At 40.0% G+C, this 21,570-nt stretch overlaps 1 protein-coding gene and 1 pseudogene across 1 annotated transcript; one reads left to right on the top strand and one right to left on the bottom strand.

The window, feature by feature from the left end:
• Window positions 1–1,034: 1,034 nt before the first annotated feature.
• Window positions 1,035–6,695, top strand: LOC142846738 (tripartite motif-containing protein 43B-like). Its single transcript, XM_075967563.1, has 6 exons — window positions 1,035–1,445; window positions 1,980–2,075; window positions 3,551–3,781; window positions 4,602–4,624; window positions 5,021–5,118; window positions 6,196–6,695. Exons 1-6 carry the CDS (start codon window positions 1,035–1,037, stop codon window positions 6,693–6,695), a joined length of 1,359 nt encoding a protein of 452 aa, XP_075823678.1.
• A 4,207-nt stretch (window positions 6,696–10,902) lies between these two features.
• On the bottom strand, window positions 10,903–20,887 carry LOC142846737 (proline-rich nuclear receptor coactivator 1 pseudogene; annotated as a pseudogene).
• Window positions 20,888–21,570: the final 683 nt, after the last annotated feature.

The raw sequence follows: 21,570 nt of genomic DNA, 5'->3' as shown, positions 1-21,570 counted from the left end.
CTGCCAAATGCTGGGATTATAGGTGTGTGCTACCATACCTTACTGCTCTCTTTCTTTTTTAATTTAAGGATTTTATCCTTTATCTTTTCTCTCCCAAGCCTACACATATTTTTAAACACACTGTTAACTATTTAGAGGTTTTATTTGTCTTTGAATCTATTTTTACTGTATATCTCTTTTTCTGACCACATGAATCTTTAGTTTTCTAAATGATATGGCTAAGAGTAAAGCTGTAGCTTTGACGTTTGGATCCATCCCATTCCTTAGGTTTCTGAGAGCCTAGCTTCATGGCGGAGGTACTGTCTGAAGCCATGTTTATTGCCACAACTCCATGGAGTTACAAGGTCCCTGACACCACCAAGAAGCATGCTGTTGGCAACTCATAAACACTGTTTAAGTGTTTGGTGTCAGAGCCATGAGACCAGCTAACTCAAGCTTATGCCACCATTTCTTGAATTATGAATCAACATAAATTCTTATTCTTTTTAGGCATTTGCAGCAGAAAGAAGACAATTAACTAAGGTTGCCTTCATGTGTTAAGGGAAGGGACAACGGGATGTTAATGAGTAAGATGCTACAACCACAAAGCAAAACATTTATTAGGGATCCTGTTTTTTGGAGATTGTTCTCTTGAATAGACAACCAAAGAGGGAAGTGTTAAACCAAATAGATCTGTAGTAAAAGACTAACTTGTGTACTTGAAGTACCTTGATCGCTCCAGTGTAAATTTCTTCATAAACACTGAGAGAGCCTGTCTCAGACCATGAACAAAGTTCTTAATTTGAATGGAGTCTCTGAAAAAGATGCAGATTGTAGGGCACAGAAATTCATCATATCAATCTCTATTCATGTGAAGAAGAGTGAATAAGAAAAGATTAAAAACTTAGTTCTAAGCTTATATTAATTTTTGGACACCAAATATGAATAATGCTTTGTTTTAGACATAACAGAATTACAACTTTAATCAAATTTTATGATTTTTTTTCCTTCTCTTGGTCTAATAATGGTAATTCTGATTTTCTTCCTTCAGCAAAATGGAGTCAGACTTCTCACGAGCCGTCACTGAAGAACTCAACTGCTCTATCTGCCTGAGCTACCTTATAGACCCAGTCACCATAAACTGTGGCCACAGCTTCTGTCGAGTCTGCCTCCACCTTTTCTGGGAAGACAGTCTCTTTCCAGGCCCTTGTCCTACATGTAGGAAACGAACCAAGCGGAAGGACTTCAGAACCAACATTGTTCTGAAGAAGCTGGTGTCCATCGCCAAACAAGCCAGCCTCAAGAAGTACCTGATTTCGGAGGAGAATAAGTGTGTGATCCACAAGGAGACCAAGGGGATCTTCTGTATGGAGACCAGGATCTCCCTCTGTCAGCTCTGCTCTGACTCCGTCATACACAGAGGTCACAGACACTCTCCCATTGAAGCAGCTGCTGAGGGTGAAATGGTAAGTGATGCTCCTGAGAGAACATGAAACCTGGAGAGTGAGACTCAGTGGACAACAGGAAGATGCTGGGTTTGATTATGAGGAATCCACTCTGTTCTGAATGGTGGCACTTTATTAGCAGCTAGTGAAGAAAGAGTGACTATAATGTGAACACCTCTTGGGAGACCCATGGGTGTGATCAGTTGTGTTTTATTATACATTATTCCCAGGTCATTGGAAAGGAAATAGTGTATTCATATTTTTTAAAAGTATATATGACTGGAGACTAAATTAGAAAATAAAGTGGAGTCAGCTAAAGAGAATCATGTGGGAATTATGTAAATTACCCAGCTATCACTTATAATTGTCACTTTACCTGAACAAATAGATATGCCATATTCTATTTATGTGTTTTAAAATTAAAATTCAAAGTTACCTAAAATAAAAAAGGAAAATAGTGATTATTGTTTTTTTGATAAAGTTATTTTATTTAATGTCCAAAAGTCTGACCATTATCACTGTTTATTAAAAGTTGATATTCATTGTTTCTTACAGGAGAGACTTCTAAAGCAAATGGCATTTTTACAGAAGAAGATCCAAGAAATTAAAGAGAATCTAGAGGCAGAGTGCAGTATGAAACTTTTGTTTAGTGTGAGTATGAGATTTATGCTGAAAATATGGTTGAGATACTTATTTTCCCAAATCGTCATTCAAGGTTTAAGTATAAGGCATGGGATATGATACTTGGAAAACATGTGATGATGGCCTTGAATTCTGAGTGTGAAATATAGCTCTGCATGCAGAAAGATGGCCTGGCTGTATGGCAAAAGAGTCTGAGACTACTGAGTGTATTGCTGAAAGTACAGCACACTGCATTAGACTCTAGGATTGCCCCATGAATTCTAATGAATGTATACAGAGTGTCATATTTGCATGAACACGTGAATTATCAATCAATACCATTCCTTCAGGCAGCCCTGTTTTTTTTTATTTTGAACTGCTTTATTCCTTTTCCTTCCTCCCTTCTTTCTCCCTCCATTTATTCATTTCTTTTCTTTTTTGTGTTAATTGTATCAATTTTGTTTATTTTAGACTATATATATATATATATAACTTTACCACATTTATTACTAAATTTCACACATCTACCTCTTTTTAATTCTACTAGGGAAATAATTATTTGTATGATTTTTTTTTTGGTGGAAATGCTTAGGATTTCATTGCGTTTGTATTGATGGAGGCTATTTATTCATTCCCGGCTACCCAGACCCAAAATAATCATGCAGAAACTATTAATTAAAACACTGCACAACTGGCTAGCTCAGGCTTCTTATTAACTCTTACATCTTAAATTAAGCAATTCCTATTATTTTATGTATTCTCATGAGGCTCATTTCCACTGGTAAGGTTCTGGCTGGTGGCTGGTGTCTTTCTCCTTTGGTGGCTACATGGTGTCTCCTTGACACTGGCTACTTTCACTTCTATTTCTGCTTTTAATTTCTACCTTGCTTTAATCTGCCCTGCCAGAGGCTTTAAGAAGCTTCTTTATTAACTAATGGCAACAAAATATATTCACAACATACAGAAGAGAATCCCACATTACCTCCCCTTTTCTGTCTAAATAAAAAGGAAGGATTTAACTTAGTAAAATTACATGTAACCAAATAGGTTTAAATCATTAATTACAGTTACAATATGTATATATACTTTACATTTATCATAACTGAGAAAAACAATAATCATAACTATTTATTCTTCAAGTCCATTAAAGATCCCAGAAGGCTATAATATTACTTAAGTTAACAGGAAGTGAATTGTAAATAACTTCTACATCTTTAGAATTGACAGAGACATCTCGGCAACTGGACAGTCACCCAAAGTTCTTCTGTAATATTGGGGCATCCATCTCATCCTACAGACCCATAGTATCTATCCAGCAGACATTTTCATTAAGAAGGAAATTTGAAAGAATAAATGAAACCAAGGAATTTTCATTTCTGACAAATCCTTCATAGTGTACGTATCACAGTGATAGGAGTCCTTTGTCAAATTTAAGCCTAGAAGGATGCAATAGGATAAGATTAAATACGTTTCAAAAATCCCTGACAATGTCTTGTTTTCTTCAGAACTTCCTGGTTATGAGGGAAGACATGATCAGGACAGAGTATAGGAAATGGTCTTCAGTCCCACATGAACAGGAAGATCAACATATTGTGCACATGAAAAATGAAGGCGATTGTGTTTTAGAGAAACTCGGAGAAAGTGAAGCCATGATGATCCAAAAGAGCAAACAACTAAGAGAAATGTTTCAGGAACTCATGGCCATGTCCCAGGAGCCATATGTGGTACTACTCCAGGTGAGAAGGGAGGAGTGCAGACAAAGGTTTTATTGTCTTGGGCTCACAGTGGTGATTGTTATACTAAGATTATTTTTTAACATTTCCTGCATTTATTTTAGGAGGTTCTTTTTCAGTAATAATCTGGAGAAACTAAATTCTCTAATAATCTTGCCAGAACAAGATTTTTTTAAATAAAAATTGTGTTAGTAGATTCTCCAAGAAATATGTCCTTATTTTTGATTTTGTACCTTGCCTCTGTGAAAGCTGAAATTCAAAGTTGCATTTCTTACACTCTATAGCCTCTACTTGGTAATTGTGCACAATTTCAAAGAATGCTGTTACTTAATTTCTTCTTTTTGAATGTTGTAATTTTGAGAGATATATAGGAGGATGGGTTTTTAGATAGGGTTTTAGACGATGGATCACGATCACCTACAACTCACAGTAATCTTGGGGCATCTAACCTGGCAATTCCATACTTAGAGGCATGAGGCAGCATGCATGGGAGAGGTCATCCATTTGAAGTACCCTTAGTTAAAGTATCCCTCTGCGCTTTGTGTTTCAGCTCAGTGAAACACCTTTTGCAGAAAGCTAGGGTTTCAACATCAATGTATAATCAATATCTACCTGCTTCTCATAATTTACTCTCACAGCCTGATTTAACTAAGAATTAGAATTGTGCTAATCTGTTTGTTAGCATTAACCTGCTAATTAAATATAAATTTTCAGGTTACATAGTGTGATGCAGCCTGTCTTTTATGGGAACTTTATAAACAAACTTTGTATTTCACTTTTCCAGGATTCTAAACTTTTCTTGCTTTTTTTTTTTTTTTTGCAGAATTTGGATATTATATTGAGAAGGTGAGTTTTGCCATTGGTGCAAGTTGGGGTACCCTGAAATTGCTGTAAAATTGATTAAACTGCCTTAGAAAAGTGCATATATACTTTATAGAGAGAATATTTTATTTTTTGTATAGGATCTGTTATGGATTTTTAAAACATAATTTGTCATATTCATGTGGAGTGTATGTGTGTTCATGTTCATGCAAAAGTAGCACTACACATGTGTGGAGATCATAGGACAGGAGAAAGCTTTTCCTTACACCATGGGTTCCAGAAATTGAACTCAAGTTGTCAGGCTTGTGTTTCAAGGGAATCGACACAAGAGTGTTTGGCTAAGGTTGGAGTGAGGTTTTTCTGAATAACTGTGATGATATCTTTAGCACCATACAAATCATTATTTTCCTCTCCTTGCAGGAGTGAGGCAGTGGAGCTGAGTATACCCCAAGCTATGAAACCAGAACTCTCTGCCCTCCCCATCACTGGACTGACTGAAAGTTTCAACCAGTTCAAAGGTGGGTGTGAGCAATGATAAAAATAGCAGAGGTACTCTTACACCATGAGACAACGTTTGCAAACATACATATTTTAACGCCTGAGAAATGTGTCTTGTAATCTTCTTAATTTCATGGTTATCTCACAAACAAAGGAACAAAAATGAATACCAGTAGTATATCAGTTTGTGTGTAATACTGACTGAACAGAGAGTATCAGTTTTCATTGAGGCATACAGAGTGGTTACTTAACTGAGTACAGTCTAATTCAAATTAAGAGTACCCACTGGTGGAGATATTTGATTATGTCCCTTTGCACATTTTAGCAATTATTTCTTACATTACATTATAGCTCATTGATTAAAAATACACAAGATATAGTGGTGCATGGTAGTAACCCCATAAATATCATAGAGAGAATTTGAAGGCAGTCTTGTCAACATATTGAGTTCCATGCCAGACAAGTTTAAATAGTAATACCCTATCTTAAAAAGAACTGAAAAAGAAAAATCATAATATAACTAAACAGATAAAGCCATGTATCATGAACAAAGAATACAAAACTAATTGATGGGTCATGAGGCAGTGTCTCCATCCCCCTTGTATATCTAAAAGTCAATTCAACGTCACAGGGAAAGAGTATCAGAGGAACTAGAGGTTAAAGGAGGACAATTGCTAATAGGAAGTTACTTTTAAAGTAAATTTAGCTCTTCGTTTAGTATAAGCATAAAAATTCCGTGGAAAGAACAAACACCAATATGAAAGCAAATAATGGTCATATCTTAGTAATAACTTTTTATGCAGACCAAGGAGGGCAGCCTTTGCTGTGGCCCTGACTGCAGTACACACATCTTCCCTTTGCCAGGTGTAATCAAGTCACCTGTCGGAGGTAGGCTGAGGCTCCCTCATCTCCAGCACCTACAAAATGTTTCATAAAACTTTTCATCATGCTGCCACTCTGTTTCTTGCACTAGTTCTTGGCTTTGATGAATTTAACCTTTAGTCCAAGCCAGTTTTTGAAAACCAAAAAATTTCTCAGGATCTTTGTCACCTCAAATACAAATGGTCATTTTAACTAAAATGTTTATTTTTTCACAGTGGACATTTTCTTTAAAAAACTATTTTTATTGAATTTTAAGAAGAACCTATTTAATGTCATGAGAAGAGCCGGCTTCAAACTTCACCATCAGCATACATCTGTGCATCCTGCTGGATACTATTTGGCCTCCTGGGGATCACAGAACTTCATCTCAGGGAAATATTACTGGGAACTGGATTTGAAGGACTCTAGTGACTGGGCTGTAGGAGTCTGTACCAATTCCTGGTTAATGAACAGAAACAGAGAAGTTGAAACTGAGGGTGCATTTCTTCTTTTCTGTATGAAGGAGGGAAATCATTACAGCCTCCTCACCACAAACCCAGTAATCCATCACTATATAGAGAAGCCACTGGACAAGATTGGTTTGTTCCTTGATTGTGAGGCTGGATATTTAAGTTTCCTGAATATTGCCAAGAGTTCCCTCATATACAGATATCCTCATAAGACTTTTAAGTACCGTGTGTGGCCTTTCTTCTCCTATGGTCACATAATACCATAGGAAGTTGTAATAGAGTTTTCATTGTTTTAAGTATTTCCTATTGTAATGATATAAGTTTTATTGTATTAAATATTAAAATACTATTAAGTGAAAAAGAGAGTTGAATACATTGCATTTTCATCTGTTGACTCCATATTTCACAAAGAACACTTCCTTCCATAGTGGTCTTGTTTTGTGTATCTGTTTGTTTTGCAAACTTGTCAGAATTATTCATTAGGGGCTACGACTTGAGATCAGAGTTAGAGCCCCTTAAAGTATGTGCAAGACCCTTAGTTGAATTCTAACATGATAAAATCTATTTAGCTCTATATGTGTGTATACATATATGCAATCATGTATACATGCTATATAACATTTTACCATCCTATTGGTGCTAAGTAGGAGCACAGATGTACTCTATTTTTATCCCAAATTGAAACAAGCTACAGTTGTATGAGAGAAGGGAACCCTATTGAGAATATGCCCCCATAACAACTAACTGTGGGCAAGCCTAGTTATTGATGAGGAAGGGAGCAGACGATTGTTGGCAGGGCTTCCCCTGGGTTGGAGGTTCTGGGTTCTGTTGTAGTGGGAGGCTGCTTCTTGGGTCCAGGCTGCCTGGCTAGCTTAGACCCAAAATAACCACACCGATATATATTAATTTAATCACTGCTTGACCCGTTAGCTCTAGCTTCTTATTGGTTAACTCTTACATATTAATTTAACCCATTTCTATTTATATGTGTATCACCGTGTGGCTGTGGCTTACCAGCTAAAGTTCCAGTGTCTGTCTCCGGTGGGGCTACGTGGCATCTCTCTGACTCTGCCTCCTTTCTCCCAGCACACAGCCTAGCTTTCCCTGCCTAGTTCTGTTCTTCCTTGCCATAGGCGCAAAGCAGTTCTTTCTTCATTAATCAATAAAAGCAACACACAGGCAGAAGGACCTTCCATACCATTTCCCCTTTTCTGTTTAAACATAAAGGAAAGCTTTAAAACAGCAAAATTACATATGACAAACCATTTATCAAGCAAGAATTATAGTTACAATATTTCTATTTACTTTATCTTTCATCATAAATGATAGAGGTAGAGACAGAGACCCACATTGGAGCACTGGACTGACCTCCCAAGGTCCAGATGAAGAGCAGAAGGAGGGAGAACATGAGCAAGGAAGTCAGGACCGTGAGGGGTGTGTCCACCCACTGAGACAATGGTACTGATCTCATGGGAGCTCAGCAAGGCCTGTTGGACTGGGACTGAATGAGCATGTGATCAGACTGGATTCTCTGAATGTGGCTGACAACGAGGGCTGACTGAGAAGCCATTGATAAAGGCACTGGGACTTGTTTCTACTGCATGTACTGGCTTTTTGGGAGCCTAGTCTGTTTAAATGCATACCTTCTTAGACCTGGTGGGGATGGCCTTGGACTCCCACAGGGCAGGGAACCCTGACTTCTCTTGGGACGGGAGGGGGAGGGAAATGAAAGGAGGTGGAAATTTTTAATAAATAAAAGAGAAAAAAAAGAACAAAAAAGAAAACTACATCTATTTTTCAACTCCATCAAAGACTCCAGATGGATATATAGTATTACCTAAGTAAGCAGAAAGTGCATTGTAAGCAACTTATAAAGTTCTAGAATTGAGAGAAACATCTTACTTCCTGGATAGTCTCCCAAAGTTCTTCTGCACCATTGGGGCACCCATCTTCAGCCTATAGTCTCATGGTATCCAGCAGACTTTTTCACAAAGCAGGAAATTTCTTTTTTTTTGTTTTTTCTTTGTTTCATTTTTTAAAATTTATTTATTTATTAAGGATTTCTGCCTCCTCAAAGACAGTTCCACCTATCATGGCAGTTTGTCCAACACATTCTCTTTGTGTTTTGCCAAATGTTTAGCAGACTTTTATGTAGCAGGAATCTAAAAAATCCTTTCACCTTTAGGCAAGTTTAGCAGTCATTTCTCTTTGGGTCCTGCATGTCCAGTTTATTTACACAGTCCAGGCAAGAGCAGTTTCTTGCCAAATGGTCAACTAACTCCATAAGGAGTCTCTTCAATGTCTGTCATCCTCTTGAAGTAGCTGGTGCTGCCAGGAACAGATGTGCCTCATTGTCATGAAAAGTCTTAAGTTCTTAAATCATTTTAAATGCCATATTTTGAAGGTTTTTGAAAGATTTGAAGAATACCTATCCATATGAAATATATCTGTATATATCTAGAAAATCTAACTAACATCAATACAAACTTGACTATTATAGATGATTATCTATGAACTTATATTTCTTAATTATGCATTACTTTTTAAATGAGCTAAACAAACACAATACCTTAATCAAGATCAGAAATACTTATGCATATAACAAAATTGACGTTAAATTTGTATCAATAAACTAAGGTCCATTCCAATGCAAATCTCTATAGCATATCCCCTTTAAATTTAAATAAACATTTATAAATAATATTTAGGAATAAGGGTGTATTTTCTCCATATTGTTTTCTGCTGATAATCAGATCTTTTATGTTGTATCCTGTATGGTAGGTTCATCTCAGTCAGCGGTTGTCCAAAGTAATTATTTAGGGGTGTTCACGGTGACCTTTCATGGCGTTGTGGTCTATCAAACCACACCAGTGTGGAAGCAATCCACAGGTTTTCAACCTCTGTGGAACAAGAGAAGAACCTCTTTTCCAAAGCAACATATCCTTTGGAAGTCATGATACCTTTATAATATACATGCTGGTTTAGCTTAGCAGCCAATACAATAAAATGTCTGTATTTAACTCATTCACAGTAAAAAAAAAATAAAGATAGTGCAATAATATGCACAATAAGACTCTGTGAATTTTTCATTTTTATGTGGCTTATTTTTCTTTATTCCTTTTCATCTATGACTATCTGTATCTGTCTCTTTTTTAAAGCATTACCTTTATTTTATGACTCTTTATACTTTTTTGTTCTCTCTTCCAAGCCTATGTACGTTTATCCAACACTATGACTCATCTGAATTTGTCTTTATTGCATATCTATAATTCTTTTACTGTTCAGGGAGCTTTTTAAAATGCTAAGTGCTTCTTAAAACTTAAGTTGTGTTGTTACTATGGTATATACAGCACTTCTTGCTTGCCTGTTCAGTCCAGCATGGCAGAGCCACTCATGCCTCTGAGAGCCATGCACACAGCTTCATTCTCAGGCACACAGCAAGTCTATGTTGCTATTAAGCAAGCTGCAGCTGTCTGCTCACAAACCTCATCGAAATACTCTGTAGCCAGACCTCCTGCCTGAAAGAGTCGGATTTTGCACTGGCAGTACAACACAGAAAGCTGCCTTTTTTTTTTTGGTTTTTCGAGACAGGGTTTCTCTGTGGTTTTAGAGCCTGTCCTGGAACTAGCTCTTGTAGATCAGGCTGGTCTCAAACTCACAGAGATCCTCCTGCTTCTGCCTCCTGAGTGCTGGGATTAAAGCATGTGCCACCACCGCCCGGCAAGCCGCCATTTCAAAACTGCATGGCTTTTCCGCTATCACTGACTCAGGTAAACTTTTCTTAAATGAGCTGTGGCAAGCCACCAGCTGAAAAAAAAAAGTGGCTAACCTTTGTTTTTTTCTGTCTAGAATTTCTTTTCATGCTTTCTCAGTTTTTTTTAAGGGAGGAGGCCTAATTATTATTGATTTAAAATTTGATTACAACCAATTTTGTTGGCATTTAAAATTTGAGGAGTTTTAAATCTCAATAATGGCTATATATTGATATCCAGAAATCAAGTTTCGTAAAAACAAGAAATTTTCTAGCAATTACAGATTAAAAGGCAAGTCAATTTAGAGAAACACAGACGAAGTCCATGTTTACAGTGATTGTGCCAGATCTAACTTTCAGTAGTACAGAGTAAACTGTTTCACATTTAGGTCTTCACTTTTGAGATTTGAGAGCTGTTCTTAAAAAACTTTCAGTACCTATGCAAACAGTCTTCCACGTGCCATAAGCACCCACTTAAAATATCTCCACTGTATATATACAAAACACCCACCACATCTGCAGGGCAAAATACATACTTTCATAACAAAACTATAATGTACCTCTCAAGTATGAACAATATACACATAATACATGGTATACAGTATTTACAAAATATAAAATATAATACAAGTTTCTTGTGTGTGACTTAAGCTCATCTTCTGTCGTATGCTGCAATATGGCAAGTTTCCACCGTTGTATCCATTTCCCTTTAGAGTCCAAGGATGTGGGGAAAAAAAAATCTATGTTTAACATACATATTGAAAACTAAAATCTACGTCTGAACTTTGAGGAGCGTTTTCAGATGCACTGCCATGAGCTCCCGGCTGTGGCTGGGATTTTCAGCAGTGTTTCCCATCCAGTGACTCGGAGGCTTTGGAAGAACACTAGGGGAAGGTGGGTCACTAAACTTTGCTTCCGCGTAATTTTTCTTTTGGCTAACTTCTGTCAGAAATGCTGATTTCTTCAAATGGTTACTTTTAATGTTCTCAGTATTTTTAAAAGGCTTTTTTTTTTCCTGCTTCTGCATTCTATTGGGGGAAGCAGAGTCCTGCCAAAAGTCATTTTCATTCCTTTTTGCAGAGGTGATCTTGGTTAGTGGCAAGTTAAATTTGCTTTTCTGTCTGTTTATCTTTGGTTGTTCACACAAGTGTATACTATGTACAAGCTGGCCGTGGGGAAGGACAGTTTTCTCCGATTTTCCCATCTTTGATTTTAACACCTCCTTGGCGAGCGGGGTTGTCGGTGTAGCAGGGCTGTGGCCGCCGGGCCCCGCTCCTCCGGCGCCGCGGTCGTCCCCGGGGTCGGACTGTGGCCGCCTCCCAGGCTCGGCCGGTGCTGCTGGAACTGGTGGAAGCGGCTGGGGAGCTGTCCGGCAGGGCTGGTCCGCACCTTCTTCTTCCGCCGCTTCTTGGGCGCCGCCCGCGGGGCAGCCGCCGGGGCAGGGCTGCAGCTGGACGGCGCAGCGGTGCGAGGCGCGGGGGCCAGGCACGGGCCGTCTCCCTCGAGGAAGTGCGGCAGGAAGAGGGTGGGAGGCAGCGCGCGCGGGTCCGGAAGGCGCGGCAAGGGCGGCGGGACCGGGTTCACCATCGGGAGGGCCCCGAGGAAGCCGAGCGGCGCTGGGTGGTGGCGGCGGCTGCTGCTGGGAGATTCGGAGCAAGGACCATGACTCGGGCGAGGCAGCGCAGCAACCTCTTTCTCAGGTTTTTAAGTGGCTTTAGTTGGCCACGTGGGTGCCAAAACAGACAGAAGGGCTACCCACACTAATGTAAAAGAAAGCAGACTGAGCATCCACGGTGTGCAAGCCAGTAATAAACATCACTCTATCACTTCTCCTTTAGTTCTTTCCTGCATTCTCCTGTCCTATGTGAATTCTGGTCCTGACTTCCTTTGATGATTCACAGTGATATGGTAGTGTAAACCAAATAATCCCTTTCATCGCAATGTTGGTCTTTTCAAGGTGTTTCATCACAGCAATAATATGCTAAAATAAGACAATTTATTACCAGAAGTGTGGGGTTTTTTTTGTAATAGAACTGACCCTGTTGAATTGGGGTGGATTGTGGAAAGATTGAGGACATTTGGGCTAGGAAAGCTGTTTCTGTTATTTTATCAGTGACCTGTTCTATAAGACCTTCAAGGTAAGAATAGTGAGTTGGCTCTTTTGTTGGCTCCACAGTAGGCTGCATAGCCCTGGCAACTTATACTGGAAGCCAGAATTGTTCTATGGATCACAGAGACGACACTGCCCATTGTCCACTAAACACTTTTATCCCTGCCTGGCCTCCTGAGACTGCACCATCTTCTCTCAGCACCACAATAGTGTCCCCAGCCTTGGCAAACTTACCAGAGGCCTGTTTTGGTCCTTGGAATGCCAGGTAAGAATCCACCACTTTCCAGAAATTCCCTTTAAATCTGTATAATTATTCCAGGCTCTTCAAACACACACACACACACACACACACACACACACACACACACACACACACACACAAAGAGACAGAGAGAGAAAGAGAGAGGAACAGAGAAATAAAAAGAGGGAGAGACAGAGAGTTCATATCCTGTTCTGCAGTTTCAGAAGATGTTTGCTTTATCATTGGACTGGCCGGGTATAGGAACCCCAGGTTAGATACCACCCACTGTTTTCTTTTTTTCCCTTTTTTTGTTTATTTTATTTCTTTTTAGTTATTGCAAAAAAAAATTTCTGCCTCCTCCCTGTTTCCCATTTCTCTCCCCCTCCTTGCACACATCGTCCCCTCCCCCTCTCCCCCTTCCCCCACTACATTCCCCCTCTCTCTTGAGAATGAAGAGCAGTCCAAATTCCCTGCCTTGCGGGAAGTCCAAGGTCCTCCCACTTCTATCCAGGACCAGGAAGGTGAGCATCCAAACAGGCTAGGCTCCCACAAAGCCAGTTCATGTATTAGGATCGAAACCTAGTGCCATTGTCCTTGGCTTCTCATCAGCCTTCATTGTCCATCACGTTCAGAAAGTCCGGTTTCATCCCATGCTTATTCAGTCCCAGTCCCGCTGGCCTTGGTGAGTTCCCAATAGATCAGTTCCACTGTCACAGTGGGTGGGTGCACCCCTCCTGGTCCTGACTTCCTTACTCATGTTCTCCCTCCTTCTGCTCCTCATTTGGATCTTAAGAGCTCAGTCCGGTGCTCCAATTTGGGTCTCTGTCTCTATCTCGATCCATCGCCAGATGAAGGTTCTAAGGTGATATGCAAGATATTCATCAGTATGGCTATAGGATAGGGTCATTTCAGGTTCCCTCTCCTCAGTTGCTCAAGGCACTAGCTGGGGACATCTCCCTGGACACCTGCAAGCCATTCTAGAGTCCAGTCTCTTGCCAGCCCTAAGATGGTTCCCTTAATTAGGATATATATTTCTCTGCCCCCGTGTCCACCCTTCCTTTATCCCAACCATCCCATTCCCCCAAGCTCCCCCCATTCTCCCCTTTTCACGTTTCTCACCCCATTTCCCCTTAGCCCCATGCCACCTCACCCCCAAATTCCCAGGTTTTACCCTTCAATCTTGTCTACTTCCCATATCCAGGTGGATGACTATATGTTTTTCTTTGGGTTCACCTTCTTATTTAGCTTCTCTAGGAACATGAATTATATGCTCAATGTCCTTTATTTATGGTTAGAAACCAATTATGAGTGAGTACATCCCATGTTCATCTTTTTGGGTCTGGGATACCTCACTCAGGATAGTGTTTTTTGTTTCCATCCATTTGTATGCAAAATTCACGAAGTCATTGTTTTTTACTGCTGAGTTAATGGATAATCATCAATAATAATCAAGCTTGTAGTCATGGTAGTTAGATTTTCTAGATATATAGAGATATATTTCAGTTAGATAGGCATTCTTCATACCTTTCAAAGACAACAGAATATGGCATTTTAAATGTTTTAATAACTTAGGTCTTTTCATAACAATGAGACACGTCTGCTCCTGGCAGCACCAATCTACTTCAAGAGGAAGATGGGCATTGAAGAGGCTCCTTATGGAGTTTGATAGCCATTTGGGCAAGAAACTGCTCTTGCCTGGACTATTGCATAAACTGGACACAGAGAACCCTCAGAGAAAGGACTGCTGAACTTGCCTACAGGTGAGATGATCTTTCAGGGTTCCTGAAAGAGTTATGAAAGAGTCTGCGAGACATTTTGCAGTACACAGCAGATAGTGACTGAACTGCCTTTCAAGTTTCCTGCTTCATGGAAATGTCTGCTTGAAATTCTGGGCCTGTAGGTCAACGACGGATGCCCCAACAATACAGAGGAACTTTGGGTGACTGTCCAGGCAGTGAGATGTCTCTGTGATTTCTAGAGTTTTGTAAGTTGCCTACTTCTCATTCACTTAGGTAACATTATATCGTTCTGGAGTCTTTGATGGAGTTGAAGACTAGATAGATAGTTATAGTTGTTTTCCTTTGTTATAATAAAAGATAAAATAGATATAAATATTGTAACTGTAATTCTTGCTTGATAACTGTTTTGTTATATGTAATTTTACTATGTTAAAGTTAACACCTTCCTTTTTTATTTAAATATAAAAGGGGAGGTAATATGGGATTCCCCTCTATATGCTGTAAATACCATTGGTTATATAAAGACACTGGCTTGGCCTGATAGGGTAGAATAGAGCTAGGTGGGGAAAGCTAAACTGAGTTCTGGGAGAAGGAAGGCATAGTTTAGTGAGAAGCCATGTAGCTCCACCAGAGACAGATGCCAGAACCTTAGCCAGTAAGCCACAGCTATATGGCAATACACAGATTAATGGAGATGGGTTAAATTAAGATGTAAGAGTTAGCTAATAAGATGCTAGAGCTAGGGCCAAGCAGTGTTTTAAATAATATAGTTTCTGTGAGATTATTTCGGGTCTGAACTGCTAGGCAACCGGGGAACAAACAATTGGCCTCCTTATAACAATGGGTAATTGTCATTGTTTGGAGGTGTTGGCTAGAAGCTGTTATTAGTCATGGTCAGGGAGGACATTAATTTAAAAAGGTTATATTCAGAGATCTTGTTCTGAAAAGAAAATGGGGGGATACAGGAATGATATGATAAAAGAGTGGATATTGAATTTTCTTTTAAACAAAAAATACCAACTATTAGGCTCAAATATTTTATATTAATATGGGTTTTTTATGTATATACCAATTCAATGTTATTTTTGTTATACTGTATTATTGTTTAAGGTATTGTACCTAAACAGCTCATTTAACAATGTATTGTAAATTTCTAGACCTTAAAAGTTATTATTATAGACTATTTATGATAATTAACAAATACAGATTAGTGGTTAGTCATCTACCAATCAAATTTATGGCCATATTAATTATGTTTTAAAGTTTAAATGGAGATATATTTTAGATAGATAGGTAGTCTTCAAGCACTGCAGAGAAGAACAGAAAATGCCATTTAAGATTTTTTAATGACATACGGCTTTTCAAGACAGTGAGACATGTTCATTCCTGGTAGCACCAATCCACTTCAAGAAAGCATGATAGTCATTGACCAATCTATGGAGTTTGTTTTCATTTTATCAGAGTTAACTACTGGAAAAGAAACTGCTCTTGCCTTGACTCCTGACAGTATGTTGTTGAAACTGGACAAACAGGACCTAAAGAATGTAGTATATGGATGTTTCTGTCCCACCTGGTCCAGCAATCATTCAGTCTGAAAGAAACACACAATAACAATTATAAACTGTTTGGCCTATTATCTCAGGCTTATTATTAACTAGATCTTACAAGTTAACACATAATTCTTATCTATATTAGCCACATGGTTGGTACTTTATCAGTGAGACATTCTCATCTTGCTTCCCCTGCATCTGGATGGTGACTGCAGACTGAGCCTTTGCCGGCACCCTGGCCTTGGTCTGCACTTTATGCACTAGACCCCAGTTCGCTAGCTTCGGGCAAAGGGCTGGAGGTTAAGAACACAGACGCAGAGACAGACGGACAAGCAGACCTTTGAACACTGATAACAAAGTCCCCCTTTGCCGGGCGGTGGTGGCACACGCCTTTAATCCCAGCACTCGGGAGGCAGAGGCAGGCGGATCTCTGTGAGTTCGAGGCCAGCCAGGTCTACAAGAGCTAGTTCCAGGACAGGCTCCAAAGCTATAGAGAAACCCTGTCTCGAAAAACCAAAAAAAAAAAAAAACCCAAAAAACCCCCCAAAAAACAACAAAGTCCCCCTTTATTAGCACCATGCAGGCTTAAATACACTGCAGTCAATGGCCAACAGGTGAAAATCCCAGCCTCTGATCCTCTAAGCTAGGCACAGCTTCTAGTAACTTTAATTAGAAGGTATCTAGGAGGGAAGAGCAGCTGAAGCCAGGACTCATTAATCCCAACATCCAGCTGAAGGCCAGGACTCATTAGTCCCAACAAACCTTTCCTCTTCTTAGAATTATCCTAATCTCATCACCCTGCCTATATTCCTGCCTGGCTATTGGCCAATAAGCAATTTATTAAACTAATACGAGTGACAAATCTTTGCAGGTACAAGACCATTATCCCTCACCACTTCCCCCTTTTTCTTTACAAAACAAAAATTCTGTAACTAATATCCTTTGTTTAGCCTTTTTTCTGAGCATGATCACTAACAACTTGTAACCAACACTCTAAAAAAAGACAAATAGCCGGGCGATGGTGGCGCACGCCTTTAATCCCAGCACTCGGGAGGCAGAGGCAGGAGGATCTCTGTGAGTTCGAGACCAGCCTGGTCTACAAGAGCTAGTTCCAGGACAGGCTCCAAAGCCACAGAGAAACCCTGTCTCGAAAAACTAAAAAAAAAAAAAGACAAATATCCATTGTCCAGTTTTTGGGAACGTGAGTGTAGTTTTCTAGGCTACTTTCTGATGATTTGGGGAGCTGATAATCTTGTGGAGACGTAAGGAAAATTTACGATTATGGTGAAGTCCTGACTGGAGTTTTCTGTGAGTCAGTATCATCCAACCCCCCCTTAGGCCCTGGGGATTTAAGCTGCCAGTCTTTGTATGGTTGGATTCAGTGCTGTCTCTGAGAGCTTGTCACAACCAGTTAGATGAGAATCACTATGTAAGATGTTCCAGGAGGTACACAATCAATTGCATCCAGATAAAATAGGAAGACAGACTCTCTTGAGTGTAAACCTATGGCTATGACCATTTCAATATTTTCAGCTTTTTCATCAGGACGGTGTCCTAACTTTTTTTCTTATGTAAAAATCTAAGGGAAGATATGGATGGTAATTATATTGCGACAAGGCTGAATCCTTCTTCCCTGGGCAGATAACACAGTGTACGCACTCCTGTTAAATGCTAGATATAGACTGACTAAACTATAGATTAAAAACTATTTGGTTTTTAATTAAGACAACTGTAGCTCTGCGTGTATATATGTTGGACTCCATGATGCCACTCGGAAGACACTTTCTAGTGGCAACTCCATGAGTCAGAGATTCTAAGACAGTTTCATTTGGGCTGAGGTGGCAGATTTCAAGTTATCCTCTGGTGAAGCCCATTAGAAGGCAGGGTGACTCTATTCTAACCTTGCTTTCAGTTGAATGGATGAACAGGGACTTCTGGCAGGAAGGAGGTTTACATGGATAAGATTTCGATAATGTGGTCTTTGTCCTTGAAAATCTGAGGTTTGACATCCTCTTGTGAGTTGAGTCAACTGAGTTATGGGAAAGGAAATGCCTTACTCCCTAGTGTACAGGGATGGTGACAAAGATGCACACGAATATGGTAGCACAGGCACACATGCACAGAAACACACGGAAACACAGTGTGTGAGGATATATGCAGTGGGAACCCAGTGACAGATAAAAATGACTGAGCCATTATACCCTCCCTTCAGGATGTCTTCTGAAGAATTGTGAGCTTTCCCTGCCCTAAACTTCATGTCCTCCCTTCCTTCCTATCATCTCTAGAATCAAGGAGAAGTAGCCAGAACTTGGGGCTCTGCCTTATTCCAGGACACATCCTGCTTACAATGACTGTATAAGAGCAATAGCAATCATTTGAGCCCCAGAGTAACTGCAGCAGCTGTCTGCATAGATCGGCACAGATTAGCTGCTGAGCTATAATTCTGTATCCACCTGGAGGGCACTTTTCTTGATATTTTGGTATTTGGCTTCTTAGATTCAAAAATTATAGCTTGGAAAACCAGCTACATGGCTTGGAACTTGTACATCTAGCATCACACAGGAAGAGGTTTAGTTCAGTTCTGTTAGGCCTGATAACTACAGGCTCCAGCAGAGTCAGATGCTGTGGATAAAGTAAGATCTCCCCCCTCACACAACTTTTCTTACAGAAACTCAGTCTAAGATTGCAGCAGGGACCCAAAGATCACAAGAACCATGAGTACTTTCACTGATCTTAGAGCCCACACCGTAATCCACACCTGGTGAGGCAGAAGGTTCAGCAGGCTGTACTCTATTCACATAGGAAAACTCTACAAGTTAGACAATTCCAGTGTCCTCATTCAGGATTTTATGGGTAAGTTACATGTCATTTTGATGTATTTCCCATCCCCATTTTACACAACCCTTGGAATTTTTCTGAACATACTCATAGTTGCTGTGCTTTCTCAACATCTCAAAAACTGACATACCACATAAATAATACTAAAATGTTTTTGGCTCAGCCCTCCTTATTATTCATATCTCTCATTCCTTTGATCTTAGGATTGCTCACACATTAATTTATCTTTGATTTGGTTTTCTACAAAAGCAAATAAACGGGCGATGGTGGCGCACGCCGTTAATCCCAGCACTCGGGAGGCAGAGGCAGGCGGATCTCTGTGAGTTCGAGACCAGCCTGGTCTATAGAGCTAGTTCCAGGACAGGCTCCAAAGCCACAGAGAAACCCTGTCTTGAAAAACCAAAAAAAAAAGCAAATAAAACATGAGATTACAAATCTAGTTTAAAAAAAGCTTAGTAATGCTCATTTAATAGTTCTTAGAAGAGAAGCATTGGACCATCAGGCTGCCATTCACAGAATCCCACAACTGTACAAATGCAGAAATCAACAGATCATGGGGATCCCATCCATATCTATATATAGATACATATCCTAGCTCCTGCATTATTATTATTATTCCAGAAACATTGTGGAAGAAGGGGGTCAGAAAGACAGTATGAGGCAGAACACTCAGAAGTCTGCTGTGAAACTCTTTCCTAGGAATGGCTTTATAAACCAGGACAGAGCAATGAATATGTGGATGTGGAAGTTGAAATTTTTGAAGAGAGTCACCCCTAGACCAAGAATTATTCTCTATCAGGGATGGGCTCACTCACTGTTCACAAAATGCAACGTGGTCAGACCTTGTGAAATTAACTAAAACCCAAGAAGATGTGACTTTTCTTTTGAGCAATTTTTCTGGGTTGAATCATTTGAAGTAAACAGACCCACTTAATCCAGATCTTTTGAGGTGTGAGAATCCATCTAAAATTGGCCACACTTTCTTTTTCCTATTTGTTTTTTCAAGACAAGCTTTCTCCGCATATCTTTGACTGTACAGAAACTGTTTGGTGACCAGGCTGGCCTTGACCTCAGATCCATTTGTCTCAGCCACCCGAATGAATGACGTGATTAAAGGTGTGTGTCACCACACCCGGCCTATGGATTTTTCTTGGTTGAATCATTTGAAGTCTACAGATCCAACTAAAACCCAGTCTTTTGAATTGTGAGAATGCACCTCCAATCTTGGTCACACCTTCTGGTGTCAGCCTAGAAAAGGGATGAGTAAAAAAATAGAGGGAGAAGATGATGTAATTTTACTTCAACTAACAACATATTAGAAAGAAAGGATGAAAATGAGGCATCCAGGGGCAACAGCACCTGGCTGGGCTACTGTGGGTTCTATCTGGTGATGGTGTCACACATCTTTAACCCCAGCGCTTCATCGGCAGAGGTAGGCAGACCTCCGTGAGTCTAGGCTGGCCTGATCTATACAACTAGTTCCAGTAAAGTCAAGGCTGCACCGAGAATTCCAGTCTAAAAAGTGTTGTGGATTCTGAAGTGCCTCACACCTGAATTTCCACACAGCTCTCTATCTCCTTAATTTGAACTCTAGTCAGCCCGAGCTAGGCATGCTCGAACTCTGATGTCCCTATGTATTGTTGGCACTGACATTAGAATGTTACATACAGAATGCATTTTTTTTACTGATTTATTGAGCTATATATATTTCTCTGCTCCCTTCCCTTCTTCCCCCATCCCTCTTCTATGGTCTCCATGCTCCAGATTATCTGAGGAGATCTTGTCTTTTTCTAATTCTCATGTAGATTCTCATGTTGTCTCTCTTAGGGTCCTCATTATTTATTGCCTAGGTTCTTTGGGATTGTGAATTGTAGGCTGTTTTTTTTTTTTTGTTGTTTCGAGACAGGGTTTCTCTGTGGCTTTGGAGCCTGTCCTGGAACTAGCTCTGTAGACCAGGCTGGTCTCTAACTCACAGAGATCCGCCTGCCACTGCCTCCCGAGTGCTGGGATTAAAGGCGTGCGCCACCATCGCCCGGCTGTTTTTCTTTGCTTTATGTCTAAAAGACTTATGAGCAAGTACATAGGATGTTTGCCTTTCTGCATGTGAGTTACCTCACTCAATATTATGCTTTCTGGATGCATCCATTTGCCCGAAAATCTCAAGATGTCATCATTTTTTCCTGCTGTGTGGTATTCCAATGTGTAAACGTACCACATATCCTTATCCATTCTCAGTCAAGGGGCATTTAGGTTTATTCTAGGTTCTGTTATGACAAACAATGCTGCTATGAACATAGTTGAACACATGTCATTGTGGTACAATTGAGAATCTTTTGGGTATATACCCAAAAGTGTAATTGCTGGATGTTGAGGAAAGTTATTTCCTAATTTTCTGAGCAATCGCCATACTGATATTCAAAGTGATTGTGCCAGTTTGCACTCCCACCAGCAATGCAGGAGTGTTCCCTTTCCCCCACAATCTCCACAGTATAAGTTGTCATCAGTAATTTTGATCTTGGTCATTCTTACAAGTTTATGAAGGAATCTCAGACTTGTTTTGATTAGCATTTCCCTGATGGCTAAGAAGGTTGAACATGGTGGCGCACGCCTTTAATCCCAGCACTCGGGAGGCAGAGGCAGGCGGATCTCAGTGAGTTCGAGGCCAGCCTGGTCTACAAGAGCTAGTTCCAGGACAGGAACCAACAGCTATGGAGAAACCCTGTCTCAAAAAATCCAAAAAAAAAAAAAACTGAGCTAAGAACATTGAACGTTGATCATTTCTTAAATGTCTTTCAGCCATTTTAGATTCCTCTGATGAGGGGCTGGAGAGATGGCTCAGAGGTTAAGAGCATTGCCTGCTCTCCCAAAGGTCATGAGTTCAATTCCCAGCAACCACATGGTGGCTCACAACC

The sequence above is a fragment of the Microtus pennsylvanicus genome, chromosome 3, assembly GCF_037038515.1.
Source record: "Microtus pennsylvanicus isolate mMicPen1 chromosome 3, mMicPen1.hap1, whole genome shotgun sequence".
Classification (NCBI taxonomy): Eukaryota; Metazoa; Chordata; class Mammalia; order Rodentia; family Cricetidae; genus Microtus; species Microtus pennsylvanicus.
This window is presented reverse-complemented; position numbering and strand designations above follow the sequence as displayed.